The sequence below is a fragment of the Vipera berus genome (assembly GCF_964194415.1).
Source record: "Vipera berus genome assembly, chromosome: 2".
NCBI classification, from domain to species: domain Eukaryota; kingdom Metazoa; phylum Chordata; class Lepidosauria; order Squamata; family Viperidae; genus Vipera; species Vipera berus.
The window spans coordinates 275,366,261-275,387,603 of NC_138203.1; the positions used below are offsets into that span (position 1 = coordinate 275,366,261).

Genomic DNA, 21,343 nt, shown 5'->3' on the forward strand with positions numbered 1-21,343 from the left:
TTTGGTTTAATTAAATAACTTGTGAAATCCTCAATCTTTTAAAAGAAAGAATAAAATTCAGTGGGGCACAGAGCACAGAAGAACCAAGAGTGGGGTCACAGGCACCTTCAAATACCCCAAGTGCCACACTCAGGACTAGCTTTCAAATTGATCAGCCAAGTTCTTCTTATGTTAAAGGAATTCATCTCCAGGCTTTTCAAAACATTTTCTACTCACTGCCTTCCTCCACGGGGACCTCAGCTTTCATGACGTCTGTTGAATCTGGTTCAGAATTTGGAGAATCATCAGGGAAGTCAGAGAGAGCCTCTGTAATGTTATTCAAAGGCTTCAAACCCACTGGAACAACCAATGGCTGCTTTAAAGGGAAACCATAGCTTTGTTTTCCAGTTTGAAATGTCCCAGTTTCTATGTCTAAGACTGGCAGTGATGGAGAAGACCATCCCGGAATGTCAGAAGAATGCCAATCAAAATAGATCCAGTTTAGCCGTTCTAATTTTTTAACTCTGCCTAATGAATTGCTGTGTTTTCATAGAATTTAGGACTGGGGCAGATAGTAATGCAACAATAAATTACAGAGGTCGAGGCCTAACTGCAGCTCACGTCATCAGAGGCAGAGAGCGGCTGGAGTGATGTACGATTGAAAATGAAATAAATTTATAACCAGGAGGGAAGGGAAGATGAGTATTATTTACAGATTACTGTGTTTTCCTGAAAATAAGACTGGATCTTTTTTTTTGCCTCCAAAAGAGGCACCAGGTCTTATTTTCAGGGGATATCTTTTATACTCATCTCTGGCTCCAACAGCCACGCCCAGCCCATTCAATTCTGCAGCCAAAGGAGCAGCTTCATTTTTTAAATAATATATTTTATTGATTTTTTTAAAAAATAAATCACTTAATAATTGGTGAACAGTGGGTTGTCTCGGTTTACATTTGTAGAATAATCACTAACAATTGATTTCTATAATCCATAATCCACATAATGGTTTTAGTTGATTTCCTCTTTTCCCCAAAATATCCTCTTTTGCAAACATTGAATTAATACAATTCTTATTGTTATGATAGATAACAATTAAAGATATATTTTTCCCCAATATTCCTAAAAATAATAATCACATCAATATAATATTTCTTTTCTATCCAATCATTCTGGTTGTCATATCATAGATCCTGTTACAGGCCTTATTTAAATTTGTTTCTCCCACAAAATTCTAAGTATTCTTACTGGTTAAGATTTTCTCAAAAATTACATTTAAAAATTTAACTCTATTTTTTCCATATGAACCATCTCACACTTTTACATTTCTTAAGGAATAGATAAAACAGTGGGGAAAAAAGAAAGGAGAGCATACCATTTAATACATCTAGTCCAGTGTTTTTCAACCACTGTTCCGCGGCACACTAGTGTGCCGCGAGATGTTGCCTGGTGTGCCATGGGAAAAATTGAAAAGTAATTATAAAATACTTTCTTTGTGTTTATTTGATTCCTATTCAAGAGAATTACTTTATATATAGTCAATATAGGCACAGAGTTAAATTTTTTAACATTTTCTAATGGTGGAGTGCCTCGTGATTTTTTTCATGAAACAAGTGTGCCTTTGCCCAAAAAAGGTTGAAAAACACTGATCTAGTCATCTAGTCCGTTAACTCTTATTCAAAACATTTTTATCCATTATAATTTTCTTAAAATTCAATCACATTTAAATATCTGAAACATTTCCTTTATCTAAACTATTTCAACTTTTTTATATTATTCATATCAAGAAATAGAATTAAAAAGGGGGGAGCATACTATGTTATTTAGGGGATTCATCCCTCTTAGAATGACATATCTATTCCAAAACTTTTCTATTTTTTTAACCACATTCAAACAAATGTTTCTTTTTTAGGTATTCTCTCTGGTAGGACCCATCATCTATTTTCTTGATTTCCACTTTGGTCTTTTTCCTTTGCTGAGTATCTTTCTTAATCAATGTATTTTGCTGTGTCGAAAGGTTTTTCCAGATGTTTGTAAATGTTACTGTAGACATAAAAAGTAAATCAGATGAAGTGTCTTTGTACGGGGCTTCTGCCTTTCCATGTTTGTTGAAAATCTTTTTTTTTCTCTCTGCTTCTCTTATCATTTCCTTTCTCTCCGATGTTCCTGACATCTCTACAGTCCATTTTATCCAATCTGTTTTCTTGTCCTCAGATTTATTTTGTAGTCTTAAGGGATAAATTGTTTTTTCCAATTCTTGTGAATTTTTCCCCACTAGGATTAAATCATGTTTCCTTGTTTTGTTAAAGTCCCTCTTTAAGTCTCTATTCTCAATTTTGTATCCATTTATCTGTTTTATCTGCTTCTTCTCTGTTGTTGTTTTCTGGGAATTTTTTTTGTTGTAGAGTTAACTTGGAAATAGATTGATTTATATTTTCAAAGTTATTTTGGATTTCTTTGTGGTTTAAAATCATTGTTGTTTGAATTACTTGCAATGTACTATATATCTCCTCCTGGGAGGTATTTAGGCTTTCTTGATATGTTCTTTCTACATGTCTCTGATCCATGATAGTCAAGAATTTGAGTTTTCCTTTTCTTTTCTCTGCAAATAGCTTTAGAGTCCCGATTAAATAGATATTTGTAATCCAAATAGTTCAAAAAAGATTTGTTCCTGAAATTTATAATTCTCTTTGTCTACAGCCCAGATTGTTGTCTCTCTTTTTTGTAACAGCTGTTCTTTGTTGTTAAAGCTTTGAAGGTCACAAACACAGATTAGCTTTTCCCAGGTTTTGCCAAGTCTTATATTAAAGTCATAGCTGTCATAGTCTTCATCCACCACTAGGTGTCAGCAACTATTTGTTTTTCAATTTCCAAAATGAACAATTACGGTATCTTTAGAATAAGAGTCTTAACCAATCAACAATTTTAGATTTATCCAGAGTTAAGTTTTAAATTTCAGATTTTATATTTATTTAACTTCCATATATTTTGATCCTCCATAAAAAGTTTAATTGACCGCTTCCAAATTATAAGGGTGGGGCGGAAATCCCCCTCCTTCCCTTTTGGAGGTATTTTGCTTCTTGGGGATCTTTTCCAGGAAATTAAATGTAGAATAGAAAAGATCAAATTCCTCACCCAGCTTCAAGCAGGCCGTTCACAGCTGTGCTGGTTAGTACTTTTGGACTTCGGTTGCAAGTAGCTTGGGCTGGTTGATGAAGTACTGCCAACCTTTCTCCTGTTGGGTTAGAAGGCTTTCCCCAAGTTGAACAGAATGACTGCTGCTGTTCCAGAATCGCTGGAGCAAGGCAAGTGGGTACGGGGTGCATGGGGCAACTCCACACTCCTGCCCCCCACCCTAGCTTGATTTTTAGGTGTGCCTCACCCCAAAACTAGGGCTTATTTTGGGGGTAGAACTTATATTAGGCCCACCCCCCAAAATCAAGCTAGGGCTTATTTTTGGGGTAGGCCTTACTTTTTGGGAAACACAGTAGATACAGAGGTGCAGAATGCACAAGAGACAGATTACAAATTAACAATTGTAGTATGTTAGAAAGACACTGTATGTATGGAGTCCTCATCAATAGTAAAAGTTGGGAAATCAGCTTTACATAAGCTTTTTATTATTAAACTTGTTTGAGGCAACTTTTGAGCAACTTGCCTTGCCCTAATGTTCATAGTAACACTGACAACATCCATTGTATCCATTGTCAAAGCAGTCTCACTTAACAGCTATTTTAACATGAAAACTTAACTGCAAGGCCCATGACAGTCATATCTTGAGGACTACTTGTATGCTGACTGAAGAATTCGGGGTCCCAAAATCTGGAGGAAACCAAGGTAGAAGACTGAAGCTCCACATGTGGGAATTCAATAATCAATATACAAAAACACCTCCCAAAAGTTTTTTTGAGGAATTCCACAACTTCTGCAAAAGGAAATATCCTGTAACTGCTGCTGATAACCAGAAACTGGTAGTAGGACTTTTTTCATTTTTGCTTTCTCTCCACTTACAGCTCTAATCCTGAGGCATGTTTCACCAGAAAGCATCAGGTCAGAATTCTAATAGTCAGTTCCTCACCTACACCTTCAATGAAATATCACAAATGAAACTCAAGTCGTCTATAAACCCATTTATTTTTGCCTCATATGGACTTCCTTGTGTATAATAAAGGATGATTTATGCCTGAGGTAATGTCCACAAACGACATCTGAAAGGTTTCTCTCCCGTGCAAGTCCACTGATGTATCACCAGATTAGATTTCTGAATGAAACGTTTCCCACAATACGGACACTAATGGTTTCCCTCCTGTGTGAGTCCTCTGGTGTCTCACCAGGCTCGAATTGTAACTGAAACTTTTCCCACAGACAGGACATTCAAATGGCTTTTCTTCTGTGTGAATCCACTGGTGGTTCACCAGGCTGGAATTCTCACTGAAACGTTTCCCACAAACAGGACATTCAAACCGTTTCCCTCTTATGTGAGCCCTCTGGTGTTTCACCAGATCAAAATTATAAGTGAAACTTTTTCCACAGTATGGACAACGATAAGGTTTCTCTCCTGTGTGAGTCCTCTGGTGTCTCATCAGGCTGGAATTATGGCTGAAACATTTCCCACAGATAGAACATTCAAATGGCTTTTCTCCAGTGTGGATCCACTGGTGGTTTACCAGGCTGGAATTCTCACTGAAACTTTTCCCACAAATAGGACATTCAAAGGGTTTCTCTCCTGTGTGAACCCTCTGGTGTTTCACCAGGCTGGAATTACAACTGAAACTTTTTCCACAGTCTGGGCATTGATAAGGTTTCTCTCCTGTGTGAGTCCTCTGGTGTAATACCAGACTGAAATTATGACTGAAACATTTCCCACAGACAGGACATTCAAATGGCTTTTCTCCTGTATGAATCCTCTGGTGGTTCACCAGGCTGGAATTCTCACTGAAAGATTTCCCACAGACAGGACATTCAAAAGGTTTCTCTCCTGTGTGAATCCTCTGGTGTATCACCAGAGAGGAATTACGACTGAAACCTTTCCCACAAACAGGACATTCAAAGGGTTTCTCTCCTGTGTGAATCCTCTGGTGTATGACCAGGCTGGATTTCTGACTGAAACGTTTCCCACAGTCAGGACATTCAAAGGGTTTTTCTCCTGTGTGAGTCCTCTGATGTTGCACTAGGTCAGAATTATAACTGAAAGTTTTTCCACATTCTGGACAATAAGGTTTCTCACCTCTGTGAGTCCTCTGGTGGTTCACCAGGCTGTTATTACGACTGAAATATTTCCCACAGTCAGGACATTCAAAGGCTTTCTCTCCTGTGTGAATCCTCTGGTGTATGACCAGGTAGGAATTCTGACTGAAACTTTTCCCACAATCCGAGCAGTCAAACAGTTTCTCCATAGTATGAGTCCTCTGGTGTATTATCTGCTTGTCCTAATCACTATATCTTTTGCCAGATTGGGAGACCTGGTAGAGCTCCTCTCTGTTGTGAGTCCTTCCATGAACCAAGTGAGCTGTTCTGACCAAAACATTTGGTGCATTGGGAGCATTGGTATGGCTTTTCTCCAGTGTGGATCCTCTCATGAATATTCAGCTGCGATCTACAACCTGTGCTTTTCTCACAATAGGCACATCTGAGGATCTTTTCCACCACTGATATTCTTGGATTCTCAAGGACATCAAAAGTACTGATTCCCTTGTTGGATGGAGCTTTGATTCAAGTTACTGTTTCCTTCCTCAGAGGGCGAGGCCTGCATTACAGTCTGTCTTATGTGGCTGTCCAAGTGAGTTTTTCCTTTCCAGCGACTTCCAGATGTTTCCCTCTTTTTGTGAACTAGGAAATGACCCCCCTTATTTTGATATCTCTCTTCCGTATACTTTATTTTGTTCAGCTTAAAACTCTTTTCCTGGTTTTCTATTCCTTCTCTGTCACCTGTTGGAGAAGAAGTGTTTTGGAGTTTTCCAGAGGAACTAATAAGATTTTGATTGCTGCTTCCGTTTGCTTTGCATTTTAATGAAGCTTGTGATTCTCAGTTCTCCACATTACTCTCTTTGGCATTCTTTTGCCTGTAAGATTCACATAAAAGGCTTAGTTTAATTATGTTTATATAAGGGCTACACATTTGGGGAAAAACCAAATCCACAAAAATATATTACAATATAAAGCAAAGATGCCAGAATGATAACTTAACCCATTACATTAATAATGATTCATTTTCATTTCAACATGTCTAATGTGACCCAAGTTCAAATACCCATTCATTTATGAAATTTACTTGTTGAATTGAGTCAATAACAACTTAATAGAATTGCAAAGAGTTATCATCAAATATATCTGGAAGTTCTTAAATGGTGTGATCGTTAAGTATGAATCACTTAACTATGTCAATTTACAACATCCTTTCTGGCTGCGGTCTTTAAGTGACTCACTGTGGTCTGTTCAATACAATGTAACATGAGTGTGACTTGATTTTGTTTGCTGGAAGCCAGTTGTGAATGTTCCAAATGGAAAGTCCATGACTGTGGGACACCACAACCCTGTGATCACTCTAGTGCTGCATGGTTTGTTTCCGTTACTCCGAAGCTGATCTGTATGCCCTCGGGGGTTTCTCCCTCCTGGGCGCGACCTACCGCCTGTTTCCACACTCCCCTTAATGACGATCCCAAGTGTTGGGACTCCGAGAGGTGGCTGGGCTTAGATAGGGGCCTCGAGTTGAGACGTGCTAAGAGGCCCCTGATAAAAATTTTAGCCGGTTATTTTAAAAGGTTAGGGAGGGGGAGGGGTAGGAGGGTGGGGAGGGAATCTTTAACCGGCACTCAGTCTGGGCCTGTTAGGGGTCCTGACGGGACGGGGTCGGTGGCTGCTGGTTCTGGGAATGTGGGGGTGGGGCTTCAAATCCCCACGACGATAGGGAATGGCAGCAGGTGCTTGCACGGAGGGCCATATCAACACCCGGGATCGCACCCCCGCTATCTCCAAGCGGTGGCGCGCTCCGACCCTCCGGTTAGCACCCTCTTACCCGGGGATGAGGGTGATCAGGTCCCTGAGCTCAGGCTGGTTTATTTTAACGCTAGATCCGTCGTTAACAAAGCTCCCCTCATTCATGATCTGATCGAGGAGGAATGTGCGGATCTAGTGTGCATTACGGAAACTTGGTTGGGTTCGGAGGGAGGGGTGCCTCTGACCGAGTTATGCCCTCCAGGTTTCCGGGTGCTACACCAGCCACGGGCTCAGGGCAGGGGTGATGGGGTGGCAGTGGTTATTCGGGAGACTTTGTCCAGATGGCCGGGAGTGAATCCCTCCTCTTGAGATGTGGTCCTCGGGCTCAGTTGAGCTTGTTGCTCACATACCTGGCGCCCGGCTGTGTGGCAACAGCCCTGCCCAAGCTGCTCGACACTCTCTCAGGGCTGGCGGTGGAGTTCCCCAGGCTTATAGTCCTGGGTGACTTCAACCTGCCGTCACTGGGAGGGTCGTCTGAGTTAGCTCGGGAGTTCATGGCCTCCATGACAGCCATGGGCCTGACCCAAGTTATTGAGGGCCCGACTCATGTGGGGGATCATACTCTCGACCTGGTGTTCCTATCTGGACAGTAGTTGGATGATCTGGGAGGGGGTTCACCAACCATCACCGCCCTGTCATGGTCAGATCATTACCTCCTGCGGCTGGTTTTCCGTTATATCACCCCCCGCTGCTGGGCGGCGGAACCGACCAGGTGGTTCCGCCCCAGGCGCCTAATGGACCCGGAACGGTTCCAGAGGGCGCTTGGGCCTATACCTATCACCCTTATCCACAGCCCAGTCGATGCTCTGGTGGATGCCTGGGAAACGGCGGCCGCCGGGGCACTTGACTGCGTTGTACCCTTGCGACCTCTGACCCGGCGCAGATCCCGTTGGGCCCCATGGTTCTCTGTGGAGCTCCAGGAGATGAAGCGTCGGAGACGAGGTCTAGAGAGCGGTTGGAGGTCCAGCCGATCCAAATCTGACCGATTGCAGTTAAGAACCTTTATAAGGTCTTATCTTGCGGCGATAAGGACGGCGAAGTCTAACTACTTTTCTGCCCTTATCGCGTCCGCAGATAATCACCCAGCCGCCCTGTTTAGGGTAACTCGCTCCCTCCTTAACCAGGAGGTGAGGGAGGATCCCTTGCGGGGACGAGCCGAGGAGTTTAGTCATCATCTGGCGGACAAAATCGCTCAGATCCGGACCGGTCTGGACTCTGACTGGGCAGAGTCTGATGTGGAGGAATCGGGCGGTCTTGAGCATGTTATCTGGAATGAGTTCGACCCTGTTTCCCCTGATGATGTGGACAGGATCATGGGGAGACTGAGCACCACCACCTGTTTGTTGGATCTGTGCCCCTCCTGGCTAGCTTATGCGGCCCGGGAGGGGACACGAGGCTGGTTCCATGCAGTAATAACTGCTTCTTTGAAGGAGGGTGTCTTCCCTGCTGCCTTGAAGGAGGCGGTGGTGAGACCCCTCCTCAAGAAGCCTGCTTTGGACCCGGCTGTTTTAAATAACTATCGCTTTTTGGCGAAGGTTGTTGAGAGTGTGGTGGCGCATCAGCTTCCTCTGTTCCTGGAGGAAACTGATTATCTGGACCCGTACCAATCAGGTTTCAGACCCGGACACAGCCCGGAGACGGCATTGGTCGCGCTGGTGAATGATCTCTGGAGGGCTAGGGACAGGGGTTGCTCCTCTGTCCTGGTCCTATTAGATCTCTCAGCGGCTTTTGATACCATCAACCATGGTATCCTGCTGCGGCGTCTCAGGGGGTTGGGAGTGGGAGGCACCATTTTACGGTGGTTCTCCTCCTATCTCCTGGGCCGCTCGCAGTCGGTGTTGACGGGAGGGCAGAGATCCGCCCCGAGGCTTCTCATTTGTGGAGTTCCTCAGGGGTCGGTTCTCTCGCCCCTCCTGTTCAACATCTATATGAAGCCGCTGGGCGAGATCATTCGTGGTTTCGGGGTGGGGTATCATCAGTACGCTGATGATACCCAACTTTTTCTTTCCACCCCGAACCAACCCAGTGATGCCCTCGCCGTGATGTCCCGGTGCCTGGAGGCGGTCCAGGTCTGGATGGGGAGAAACAGGCTTCGTCTCAATCCCGCCAAGACTGAGTGGTTGTGCATATCGGCATCTCGGGTTAACCAGACTATTCCATTTCTAACGATGGGGGGTGAGGTGTTACCCCCCGTTGATAGGGCTCGCAACTTGGGCGTCCTCCTGGATTCACGACTCAATTTTGAAGACCACATAGGAGCCGTGACCAGGGGGGCTTTTGCCCAGGTTCGCCTGGTGCGCCAGTTGCGTCCCTATCTGGACCGAGATGCCCTACGCACAGTTACTCATGCGCTCGTGACCTCCCATTTAGACTACTGCAACGCTCTCTACATGGGGCTGCCCTTGAGGACCACTCGGAGGCTTCAACTGGTGCAGAATGCGGCCGCGTGAGTTGTAATGGGTGTCTCCCGATACTCCCATGTAACACCTCTACTCCGCGAGCTGCATTGGCTTCCGGTTGCCCTCCGGGTGAAATTCAAGGTGCTGGTCATTACCTATAAAGCCCTACATGGCTTGGGTCCGGGGTACTTGAGGGAACACCTGCTGCCAGCATCAAGTGCCCTTCGTCCAGTGCGCTCCCACAGGGAGGGTCTGCTCAGAGATTGCCGGCGGGTAACGCCCAGGGATAGGGCCTTCTCAGTGGGGGCGCCTGCCCTCTGGAACCAGCTGCCAGTGGAGCCGAGGACTGCCCCCGACCTCCGTTCATTCCGCCGGGGCCTGAAGACCTGGCTCTTCGAGCTCTCTGGCCCAGGCTGAGGATTAATTTATTTTAATTGGGGTTTTAGTTGCACAGGGTTAAATTTAATCTTTTTTAAACTGGTTTTAACTTTTGTTATTTTTGGTTTTAAATTCCCTGTAAACCGCCCTGAGTCCTCAGGGAAAGGGCGGTATATAAATGTAATAAAATAAATAAATAAACTCTTGTGAATGCAAGCCAGTGCCACCCCTAAATAACTGAGACAGCCACAACTTTGAGGAATGGTTGTAAGTCCTCTTTTTCAGCACCACTGAAAGTCTGAAGACTGAATGGTAAGCAGTAAATGAGGATTACCTATAAAACCGAAGATCCCAAATGAGCCCATTTAGTATTTGGTTTTGTTTTTGTTTTTAAAAAAAGTTCTGGGTTACGAACAGATGTGCCAGGTTAATACATGGATGGCACACCACCAGGAAATCCTGCATTTGCTTCCTAGATATGGAAGTAAAAACAAAATTCCTGAAGACAGCACTGGCAGATCGGTTCCAAATTGTTGCCCACATGTCCATAAAATCACAAGGAGCCAACCCTCATCTGAAGGAGCCTTTCAAATCTCTCAACAAACACATAAAAACGCAGGCACCAGTTTTAAAGCTTGCACCACCAATGGAATAAAATCTGGGGAGGGAAGGAATGTGTAGCAGCTGACATGATTCAACCTCTTTGCTTCTCTGCTTTTACAACCCAGGGAAACCCAAACAGCCCTATTTGCTCCCGGCCTCTCCTCCATCTGTCCTCAACTCACCTTTCAGCTACTGTTTCCACCCTGGGAAGACCAGAACTAACCTCACCTCCTCCATCCCCCCAGCGGAGAGCAGGAAGAGGAAATTCCTCTGCTGTTCTCCAAATCCTCTCTAGGATTCTAATATTGAAATATTGCCTCTATTACCGATGCTCTACTTGCAGTGACAATTGTCTTAGAGCAGGGGTTGGCAACCTGAAACAATGAAAGAGCCACTCGGAACCGGTTTCGTCACACACATAAAAAAGTGGGAGCAAAATGTGCATGTGCATGCGTGCACATGCGCAAAACAAGCACCAGCTCTGCCCCCATTTCTTTCAAACACGAAGGCAGCAACTCTCCAAACAGGGCACCAGAGGTTTGGAGAGTTGCTGCCTTTGTCCGCATTTCTTTCATAAACGGACAAAGGCAGCAGCTCTCCAAATGGGGCACCGGAGGTATGGAGACCTGCGCAGGTCTCCAAAACGCGAAGGCAGCTCTCCAAACGGGGCCGCGGAGGTTTGGAGAGCTGCCTTCTTCTGCGTTTCTTTCAAACACAAAGGCAGCAACTCTCCAAACGGGGCGCCATTTCTTAAAAAAGCGGACGAAGGCAGCAGCTCTCCAAACGGGGCCGCGGAGGTTTGGAGAGCTGCGCAGCTCTCATAACCTCCTCCACCCGTTTGGAGATCTGCCGGCTTCGTCCATGTTTCAGGAAGCCAGCAACCCTGCAAACGGGAAGGAGGAGGTTTGGAGAGCTGTGCGCGCAACTCTCCAAACCGCCGCCGGCCGTTTGGAGATCTGCTGGCTTCCTCAAACATGGACGAAGCCGGCAGCCTTGGAAACTGGACGGAGGAGGTTTGGAGAGCTGCGCGCGCAGCTCTCCAAACCGCCGTTGGCCCGTTTGGAGAGCTGCTGCCTTCGTTCGCATTTCTTTTGGCCCCGAAAGGCATCAGCTCTCCAAACCTCCGCCGCCCCATTCTCTGAATGGGACTTTTTTTGCAGAACGGCAGAGGAGGACTGGGAGCCGCACGAGACGGCTTAAAGGGCCGCATGCAGCTCCGGAGCCGCGGGTTGCCGACCCGTGTCTTAGAGTCTAGACCAGGGGTAGGCAACCTCGGCTCTTTTATGACTCATGGACTTTTATGCTGACTCAGGAATTCTGGGAGTTGAAGTCCATGAGTCATAAAAGAGCTGAGGTTGCCTACCTCTGGTCTAGACTATAGCATATCTATAGTGCGCCATTTAGTGACATAAAGATGAAAACCAGGTTGCTTCCTCTCTACCGAATGCAGTTGCCAGATTTTTTTTACTGATTATGTGTCATCGTGTTCTTTTCGACTCCAGCAATCACACTGAAAGACTTTCCCCGTGATGATTGTCCCTAACTTGTTTGTTCAGGCCTCCCAACGATTCACTCATCACCACAGGAACAGAGGAAGAAGCTTCCCATGCAAGAAGCGAGAACTACACCAAGGGAAAGGAGGAGGGGAGGAAACTATATGCATACAGAAGAAAGAAAATGCACCTCCCTTAAGGATCGATGAAGACTGTTCCAGCCAGTTATTTGTCCTATAATATGCAGCAACTGACTTGTTTCAGCCTAACTGCTTATGGTTTTTGAACTCACCCTGCTGACCAGTCCCTTTGATTGGTCTTAGATTGGCTTTGTTTGATATTTTTCTAGAGCCCAATGTCAGAACCCACCTCAACCCACATCTTAAGAAAGTAGAACTCTTGGAGACAATTTCTTCCAAGCAGGAACTTCTACTGAGAAATAGGAGATAGCAGGCATAATAGACACGATCTGAGGGATTCCCTTACATCTCGATAATTTTAAAGTGCCCCCAACCAAGCCCCACCCCACAGTTCATTCGGTCAGTTCCAGATCAGCCAATCTCCAGGTGGTCAGTCCATCGTGGGAAAGGAAAGATAACATCAATCTGGGCCGGTTTGCAGCAGGATCATTTCCACAGCTCCTCACACCTCCTTCGGAGAAATAAACCAGATCCCGGAGAGTTGTATCTTTTCCCCCACTCCTATTTCTAGTTGCCTGGTAAGGTAGGGAAATTCAGAGAAAATGCATAGCATAAAAAGCAATTTGTTACACTGTAATGGATAGCAGACAGGCGGATAAACAAAAGGGTACATTTATGGAGGAAGTGAAAACAATAAAGCCCACATGCCTGTCTCCTCTCCCCCTTGGTAATGGCAGAATCCAGGGGAAGATGAGATTTGGTTTTAGCACAGAGGAGATCGTTAGAAATGAAATATAAAAGGATTCTGACAAGCCCTGTGAGAGATCCCAAGGCTTTGGGATCATTACCCAGGGTTTCCAACCCCTAACCATAACGAGACACGATAAAGACGTGCACTGAAATATGACACTAAGGAAAAACAAAAAGAAAAACAGATGAAATATAATTTTACTATTTTAATGTTTAGAAATGTTGCACGTGTTTCAGTCTGAAATCACTTGGAACTTGAGACTCAGGCCAAACAAGCCTCCTGGTTTCTCCACGTGCCAGGCCTGACCTGCTCCTGGTCACTGGGTGTCCTCTTTGCAAAGAGATCCCATGCAATGTGACCTTCCCAAAAATAACTGTAACTTTTCATTTTGAATTGTGTGGGTGAAATGAATAATCTTGGAATTCTTTGGTGTCTTCTAAGCCGAGTAAAATCAGGATCATTCATCTGCCTAGCTAAAATGTCACTTCCGCTGCTACGAATGATGATCCTCTCTTTATTTGAAAGGTGTTTTTTTTTGGAAAAAAAAGGAGCCCTGGGAGAGAAGTGAAAGAGGAAACGTCTCCCGTGTTTTGGGAAGAGAGCTTTTGCATTGTCCTGTCCCAATGTTTGTAGAAATGCTGACACTTTCCTTTATTTTTTTCTTTCTTAAAAATATTCATGATACTTAACGCCATGCTGTTTTAGAAATATTATCTACTGTACAATTTTTTTTCTCACATCTTCTGACCGAGGGACAGACCACAAAAGTAATAATAATGATGATGATAATAATAATAATGTTGGAAGGGACCCTGCTCAGGCAGGAAACCCTATACCATTTCAGGCAACTGGCTGTCCAGTGTCTTCTTAAAAACTTCCAGTGTTCGAGCATTCACCACCTCTGGAGGCAGGTTGTTCCACTGGTTAATTGTTCTAACTGTCAGGAAATTTCTCCTTAGTTCTAGGTTGCTTCTCTCCTTGACTAGTTTCCATCCATTGCTTCTTGTCCTGCTTTCAGGTGCTTTGGAGAATAGCTTGGCTCCCTCTTCTTTGTGGCAGCCCCTGAGATATTGGAACACTGCTATCATGTCACCCCTCACCCTTCTCTTCGTTAAACTACACATACCCAATTCCAGCAACCGTTCCCTATATGTTTTAGCCTCCAGCCCCCTAATCATCTTTGTTGCTCTTCTCTGTACTCTTAGTCTCGGCATCTTTTTTACATCGTGGTGACCAAAACTGGATGCAAACAGTGCATCCTGGAATAAACAGTGGAAACTGACAGGATCACATATACGAACACTCAGAAATTCATCATCTTCTTTCCCTGGGGATAGGATTGACGTTTTCCCGAAGGCTAAGAACAGGCAAGAAAATTAGGAAAACAAAACCCTTACAAATCTCATCAAAGTTTCAATAGCACAGAAAGGTTATAGAGGTTGTGGGGCTCAACCTATTAATCAGCTAGCTAACCCACTGTTGTGTCACTACATCTTTTGGCTTCTGAATTAAAACTCCTCTTTCTGACAGCTTTTAATAAAATAATAATAATAATAATAATAATAATAATAATAATAATAATAATAATAATAATACCTTTACTGTCAAGGTACAACATGTGTACATTGAGATTAGCTGAGCCTCCTCCTGTGCTCTCTCCCCCCAACACACAGTGACAACAAACCCTCCATCCTACCACACATCCTACCACACACTAAGGGTCAACCTCAGGGCTTTTTTTTATCACAGAACGCTCAGAACGGAGTTCCGGCACCTTTTTTGGATGGAACCTTGTAGGGTAGGCAAGGCGGGTTATATGACCTGTGTGAGTTCCGGCACCTTTTTCTTTTACAAAAAAAGCACTGGTCAACCTATTTTCCAAAGCACCAGAAGGCAAGAAATGAAGCAAAAGGAAAGAAGCAACATACAGCTAAGGAACAATTTTCTGACACTGAGAACAATTAACTAGTGGAATGATTTCCCTTCAGAGGTTGTGGCTGCTCCATCACTGGAGTCTTTTAAGAAGAGACTGGACAGCCATTTGTCTGAAATGGTACAGGGTCTCCTGCTTGAGCAGGGGGTTGGACTAGAAGACCTCCAAGGTCCCTTCCAACCTGCAGTGACGGAGCACCCACAACCTTTGGAGGGAAGACATTCCCAAAGAATCAAGCTTCACTAGAAGGAGACTTTTTAGATCTTCCCATCAGCAGAAAATTGCAGCCCTGAGTTTCAAAGCATGTAGCACCAGCGGACTGAAAAGTTGGGGAGGGAAGGAAAATGCAGCAGCAGCAGACATGCTTCAGCCTCGTTTCTTTCTCTGCTTGGACGCCGTGAAGAAAACCAAACAGCCCCTCTTGCTCCCGGCTTCTCCTCCGACCTGCCCTCCACTCACCTTTCAGCTGCTGCTTCGATGCTTAGAAGAGCACAAAAGCCACTCTGCACACCACCTTCCTGCCGTGAGTGACCCGGAAAAGGAAGGTCCTCCGTGCTTCTCTCCTCCCCTCTAGCAATACAGTACTCGATGGTTTTAACTCCTTGAAGCCTCTACCTAAGTATTTGTAAGATGTTGTCCCTGATTAAAAGCCATCAAGTAGTTTTTTGACTTCTAGCATGTGACCTTTGCAACTGAGCCTAGTGAAATAGTGAAATGTGATGCTACTTAGCTTGTGAAGCTTAGCTGTGTGCTGCGTCCTAAAAAATTCACGAAGGTTTTACACAATTACACAATCAGCTTTCTTAGGGGTGACTCTCAGTGGAGATCCAAAACCTCTCTACACCCCAAACAATGATAATTTGGGCAAAAAACTTTGGGCACAATGGAGTGTTAGACAAATGGCAAAACCTGTGGGAGAGAAACTATAAAATAGCAAGGGCACCTACCTATAAAGAACATTTATATAAAATGTTTTATAGACGGCATTTACACCTGCAAGATTAGCAAAAATGTTTAAAAATATGTCTAGCGATTGTTGGAAATGTGGACATAATCCAGGCACGTACTAACTACACCTTTGGTGGACATGCCCTAAGCAAAAAAAATTCTGGTCAAAAATACATGGGTGGCTAGAGAAGATGACAGGAAAACGTGTAGACTATAAACCAGAACTATTTAATATTACATGTACTAACAGCAGCAAGAATTACTTTTGCTCAGTATTGGAAAAACAAAGAAACACCATCTGAAGAAGATATAATTAAGAAAATTCTGGACTGTGCAGAAATAAATAGGCTTACATTGAAAATGAAAGGGAAACAAGATTCAGAATACCGGTACTTTCAAACATGGGATAACTTTTATAAATGACTAGAAAAACAGAGTAAAGAGTAGGAATGGAAACTGTATTATTATTCATGTAAAATATGTGAACCCAGGCAACGCATTAATTACTAAGCACTAAAGTTTGTTATTGTAAAAAATCAATTTTATACACACACACACACACACACACACACACACACACACACACGCTGGAACTTTCCTTTTTTCTTTCTTTCTCAAAAACTATTCCCCCCCAGCTGTCAAAGGCTAATAACAAGGCACTTCCAAGCTAAGGAGATCACAGCAGAAATTGCTAATAAACCTGGAGATCCTGTGATCAAAACCACAATCCCTTTTCTCCTCAACTCAATATTCCTACAGCTCTTCTCCACGAAGGTCACCTGCAAGGCAGAACAGCCTTTACATCTGAAATTTTACACTTCATTTGTCACTACCCCAAACTCTCCCAATATATTTGCTACTCATGATTTCCTCCCCTTGCCTGCCTCATTCTTGACCCAATCTGAACTGACATGCTTGGTGCACTGAATTCCTGGAACAGTTAGGAAAACATGAACTTTGAACCCCGCCTACCTCTCTTCTCCTCTCGTTTCTCCTTCTATGAGAAGCCACAATCTCTAACTATAGTCTGAGTACTCCTATCCCCAAAAGATGCTGACTGGGTAATTCTGGAAAATCTTGAGGACAACCACGGAGAAGAAGGCTGGGACTCTGCACATGTCACTTCTAGCATTTATCAATAGGAAAATGCAAAGGATACTCCCAAAAAGATTTTTACAGAATTGCCCAACTTCCGCTGCGGATGGCCAGATAGCCATGATCAAACTAAAACGTTCCATTCTTTCATTTTCAGGCAAATTCTTTGTAGTCAAATTAAATAGTTTCTCAGCTGGACTTACAATGGGACATTAGAAATGAAATTCAAGCCTTCTCTACACTCATCGCTTTGGACCTAATGTGGATTTTCTTGTGTGCGAAAAGGGTGGAATGTTTCCTGAAGCGCTGTTCACACTCGGGGCACTGAAATGGTTTCTCCCCTGTGTGTATAAGCACATGATTTATAAGGTTAGACCTAGTACCGAACTCTTTCCCACAGTCTGGACACTCGTATGGTTTCTCTCCTGTGTGAGTCCTCTGGTGTATCACCAGCTGAGAATTCCAAAGGAAACATTTCGAACAATCTGGACATTCATAGAGTTTCTTTCCTGTGTGAATTGTCTGGTGTTTCGCCAGGTGGGAATTCAGACAGAAACCTTCACCACAATCTGGACACTCATAGAGTTTCTCTCCTGTATGTGTCCTCTGGTGTTTCGTCAGGTCAGAACACTTATCAAAACTTTTCACACAATCTGGACATTGATACAGTTTCCCAGTGGTGTGAGTCCTCTGGTGCACCACCAGGCTGGAATTGTGACGGAAACTTTTCCCACAATCACGACATTCAAAGGGTTTCTCTCCTGTATGAGTCCTCTGGTGTATCACAAGGATGGAATTCAGACTAAAACTTTTCCCACAATCAGGACATTCAAAAGGTTTCTCTCCTGTGTGAGTCCTCTGGTGTAATATCAGGCTGTAATTCTGACTGAAACTTTTCCCACATTCAGGACATTCAAATGGTTTCTCTCCTGTGTGAGTCCTCTGGTGTTTCACCAGGTTGGAATTCTCACTGAAACTTTTTCCACAATCAGGACATTCAAAATGTTTCTCTCCTGTGTGAGTCTTCTGGTGTCTCACGAGGTGGTAGTATCTAATGAAACATTTTCCACAATCACGACATTCAAAGGGTTTTTCTCCTGTGTGAGTATTCTGGTGTCTCACGAGGTGGGAATTCTGACTGAAACGATTTCCACAATCAGAACATTCAAAAGGTTTGTGTACTGCATGAGTCCTTTGGTGTTTCACTAGGTTGTAATTATCACGGAAACATTTCCCACAATCAGGACATTCAAAGGGTTTCTCTCCTGTGTGCGTCCTCCGGTGTCTCGCAAGGTGACAATTTCTAATGAAACATTTTCCACAATCGCAACATTCAAAGGGTTTTTCTCCTGTGTGAGTCCTTTTGTGTCTCACAAGGTGGGAATTCTGACTGAAACTTTTTCCACAAATAGAACATTCAAATGGTTTCTCTCCTGTGTGAGTCCTCTGGTGTTTCACCAGGTTGGAATTCTCACTGAAACCTTTTCCACAATCATGACATTCAAAGGGTTTCTCTCCTGTGTGAGTCCTCTGGTGTATCACCAGGATGGAATTGAGACTGAAACTTTTCCCACAATCAGGACATTCAAATGGCTTGTTTCCTGTGTGAGTCCTCTTATGTATCACCAGGCTGCAATTCTGACTGAAACGTTTCCCACAATCATGACATTCAAAGGGTTTCTCTCCTATGTGAGTCCTCTGGTGTCTCATGAGGTGGTAATTTCTACTGAAACGTTTCCCACAATCATGACATTCAAAGGGTCTCTCTCCTGTGTGAGTCCTCTGGTGTTTCACCAAACTGGATTTCTGACTGAAACTTTTCCCACAATAAGAACATTCAAACAGTATCTCTCCGGTGTGAGTCCTCTGGTGTCTCATGAGATGAGACTTTTGACTGAAACTTTTCCCACAGTCAGGACATTTAAAGGGTTTCTCTCCCAAGTGAGTCCTCTGGTGGTTTATGAGGTGGGAATTTCTAATGAAACTTTTGCCACAGTCAGCACATTCCAAGTTTTTGCCTCTTGTGTGTGTTCTCAGATGTCTCACGAGGTGAGAATTTCTAATGAAACCTTTCCCACAATGTGGGCACTCATATGGTCTCTCTCTGATGTGAGTCCTCTGATGTATCACCAAGTTGCTATACTCACTAAAGCATTTACCACATTGGATGCACTTATAGGGCTTCTGTCCTGTGTGGGTCCTTCCATGAACCACAACGGAGCTGGTCTGACCAAAGCTTTTGCCACATTCAGAATATTTGTATGCCTTTTCTCCAGTGTGGATCCTCTCATCCATAATGAGACTTGCAAGTTTTATCTTTCCCACAATGTAGCCTTTGCACCACAGATACTTTTATGGGGGTCAAAAATATGGATAATCACTTGTTTAGTGGTGTTTTGATTCAAGCAGTTTTCTTCCTCCCAGAGCCAGGCCTCCATCAGTATCTGCTGTACATGGCTTTCCAAATAACATTTACCTCCTCACTGACTTCCAGATATTTTTCTGAATGGAAAAATAATGTCCCTTGACTTTTCATGTAATGTATTCATATAATAGGGACGTGGTGGCTCAGTGGGTTAGGATGTTGAACTTGTCGATCGGAAGGTCGGCAGTTTGGCGAATCCCGAGTGCCGAATAACAGAGTAAGCGCCTGTGACTTGTCCCAGCTTCTGCCAACCTAGCAGTTCGAAAGCACGTAAAAATGCAAGTAGAAATATAGGGACAACTACGGTGGGAATGTAACAGCGTTCCGTGTGTCTTTGGCATCTAGTCATGCCGGCCACATGACCACAGAGATGTCCTCAGACAAGCGCTGGCTCTTCAGCTTTGAAACGGAGATGAGCCCCTAGAGTCGGAAACGACTAGCATGCATGTATGGGGGAAACTTTACCTTTACCTTTATTCATATAATGGATCCATGTGTTCTATTTATTCAGTTGAAATATTTCTTGATTTTCTCTCTCTTTTTCTAACAGCTGCTGGAGGAGGAGGAGGAGAATTGTGTAGTTTTCTGAAGGAAATGGAAAATACTTTGATTTCTGGCTCGATTTTCTTTTCTTTTCAGTGCTGCTTGTTATTCTCAGTTGGCCAGAGTGCTCTTACTGCCATCCTCTTTGTCTGTAAAATTCAAAGAAAAGTGTAACTTTAATTGTGTACAAAATGGTTTCAGAAGATGTGAAATAAACAAAAAAGTATACATTACAATAAATAAGCAAACATGCCGCAATGATGGAATAATTTCTTCCATTATTTATGATTCATTTGACACATGGAAGACAATCGTCATCCATGTTCAAATATCCATTCAGTCAAATTCAGTTGATTTGAGTCCATCACAAATTCTTAGCACTGCAAAGGGTTAGCATCAAATACATCTAGAAGTGATGGGAATAGATTATATAATTGTACATATATGCATAGAGGGAGAAATACACATACATTCAGTGGGGGGGGGCGGTCTCTCTCCCCGGCCCCTCTCCCCCAGTTCCTGCCTCCAACAGTCTGCACGTGGGGCCTACCGCCAGGCAGCCATGTCCATCGCCCGTCCCTACGAACGCCGCCAGCCTTCCTGGACGTCCTTCTTCTTCGGCCGCCTGCCATCTGCTTCCGGTAATGCTGGCAGTTGCGGCTGTGCAAACTGGCCTTCCTGCCGGGCCTGCCGCCGAACAGCTGATCCGGGAAGCACTGGAAAGGGCTGCATGGAGTCTAGAACGTACTGGTGGCTCTGCTACCGGCAGGTTATGAGACCTTGGGGGGGGCAGCGGAGTATTTGGAGCTCCCTACTGGGAATAAGGGTGGGGGTTACCTGGTCTACTTACCTGGTTGGGGGTGGGTTGCTGGACAGGGGGAAGGCAAGCTGACGAACACGCGTGGGGATGGCGTCTGGAGACAGCAGCAAACAGAGCTGTAGGGGGGAGGAGAATTTATATGGATGTGTGGGCGGATGTTGGTCTATGGATTGAGGGCGGAGCCCTGTACCTGGCGACTATGTAAGCGTTGGGAGCGATGTGCTACCAATGCTGACTTTGTTTTCACTTTATGTGCATTGGAGCTAAATAAAGCAACCTCTGTTTTGTCACACGTTCCTGCTGGAGATTCGTGTTTGCTTCCATTCAAGGACGTGTATTGACAATGTCTATATGGACAACATCTATGTCTTTCAAGCCTGGAAATATGTTCCAAAATGGTTACAGTCAAAGCTTTTGAGCTAAATTTAGAGATGTGGCATTAACTGATGAAATAATGCCTAAAGCCTCTGCAAGATTTGAAGCACCAGGTTTCCTCATATAAGGCCTTACCTACAAATAAGGGCAGAAAATACTGCCCACAACTACTCTGGTGACATCCCAATTCAAGCAGTCTTCACTTACTGACTGCAGTTGGGACTGGCTTTTGTGTCACTTAAGCAGCCTGATCATTAAGCATGTCATATGACAGGGCCAAAATTAGTGGATCAGGAGAATGCTGTGGATATAATTAACTTGGACTTCAGTAAGGCATTTGATAAAGTAGATCATAACCTACTACTTGATAAGATAGAACAATGTGGATTAGACAGCATCACCACCAGATGGATACATAACGGTCTGACCGACCATACTCAGCATGTGGTCCTCAATAGTGCCGCATCT

At 44.2% G+C, this 21,343-nt stretch overlaps 3 protein-coding genes across 5 annotated transcripts in view; all 3 read right to left on the minus strand.

The window, feature by feature from the left end:
• Positions 1-857: 857 nt before the first annotated feature.
• On the minus strand, positions 858-5,996 carry LOC308662046 (uncharacterized protein). Its single transcript, XM_081317463.1, has one exon. The coding sequence runs from the start codon at positions 5,370-5,372 to the stop codon at positions 4,230-4,232; it is 1,143 nt and encodes a 380-aa protein (XP_081173589.1). The 5' UTR covers positions 5,373-5,996; the 3' UTR covers positions 858-4,229.
• A 1-nt stretch (position 5,997) lies between these two features.
• Positions 5,998-21,343, minus strand: part of LOC308662039 (uncharacterized protein) — a 28,405-nt gene continuing 13,059 nt past the window's right edge. The window contains exons 3-5 of one of the 3 annotated variants that reach the window (XM_081317449.1): positions 20,151-20,616; positions 19,609-19,829; positions 5,998-6,038 (exon numbers count right to left, since the gene is read on the minus strand). The gene's annotated coding sequence lies outside the window, so the exon portion shown is untranslated. Of the gene's footprint in view, positions 6,039-19,324; positions 19,830-20,150; positions 20,617-21,343 lie in introns of those variants that run through there. The other 2 variants (XM_081317447.1, XM_081317448.1) reach the window with 2 other exon arrangements.
• Positions 15,825-19,332, minus strand: LOC308662041 (uncharacterized protein). Its single transcript, XM_081317457.1, has 2 exons — positions 16,777-19,332; positions 15,825-15,915 (listed from the first exon to the last, which is right to left on the minus strand). The coding sequence occupies exon 1, from the start codon at positions 19,005-19,007 to the stop codon at positions 16,938-16,940; it is 2,070 nt and encodes a 689-aa protein (XP_081173583.1). The 5' UTR covers positions 19,008-19,332; the 3' UTR covers positions 15,825-15,915; positions 16,777-16,937.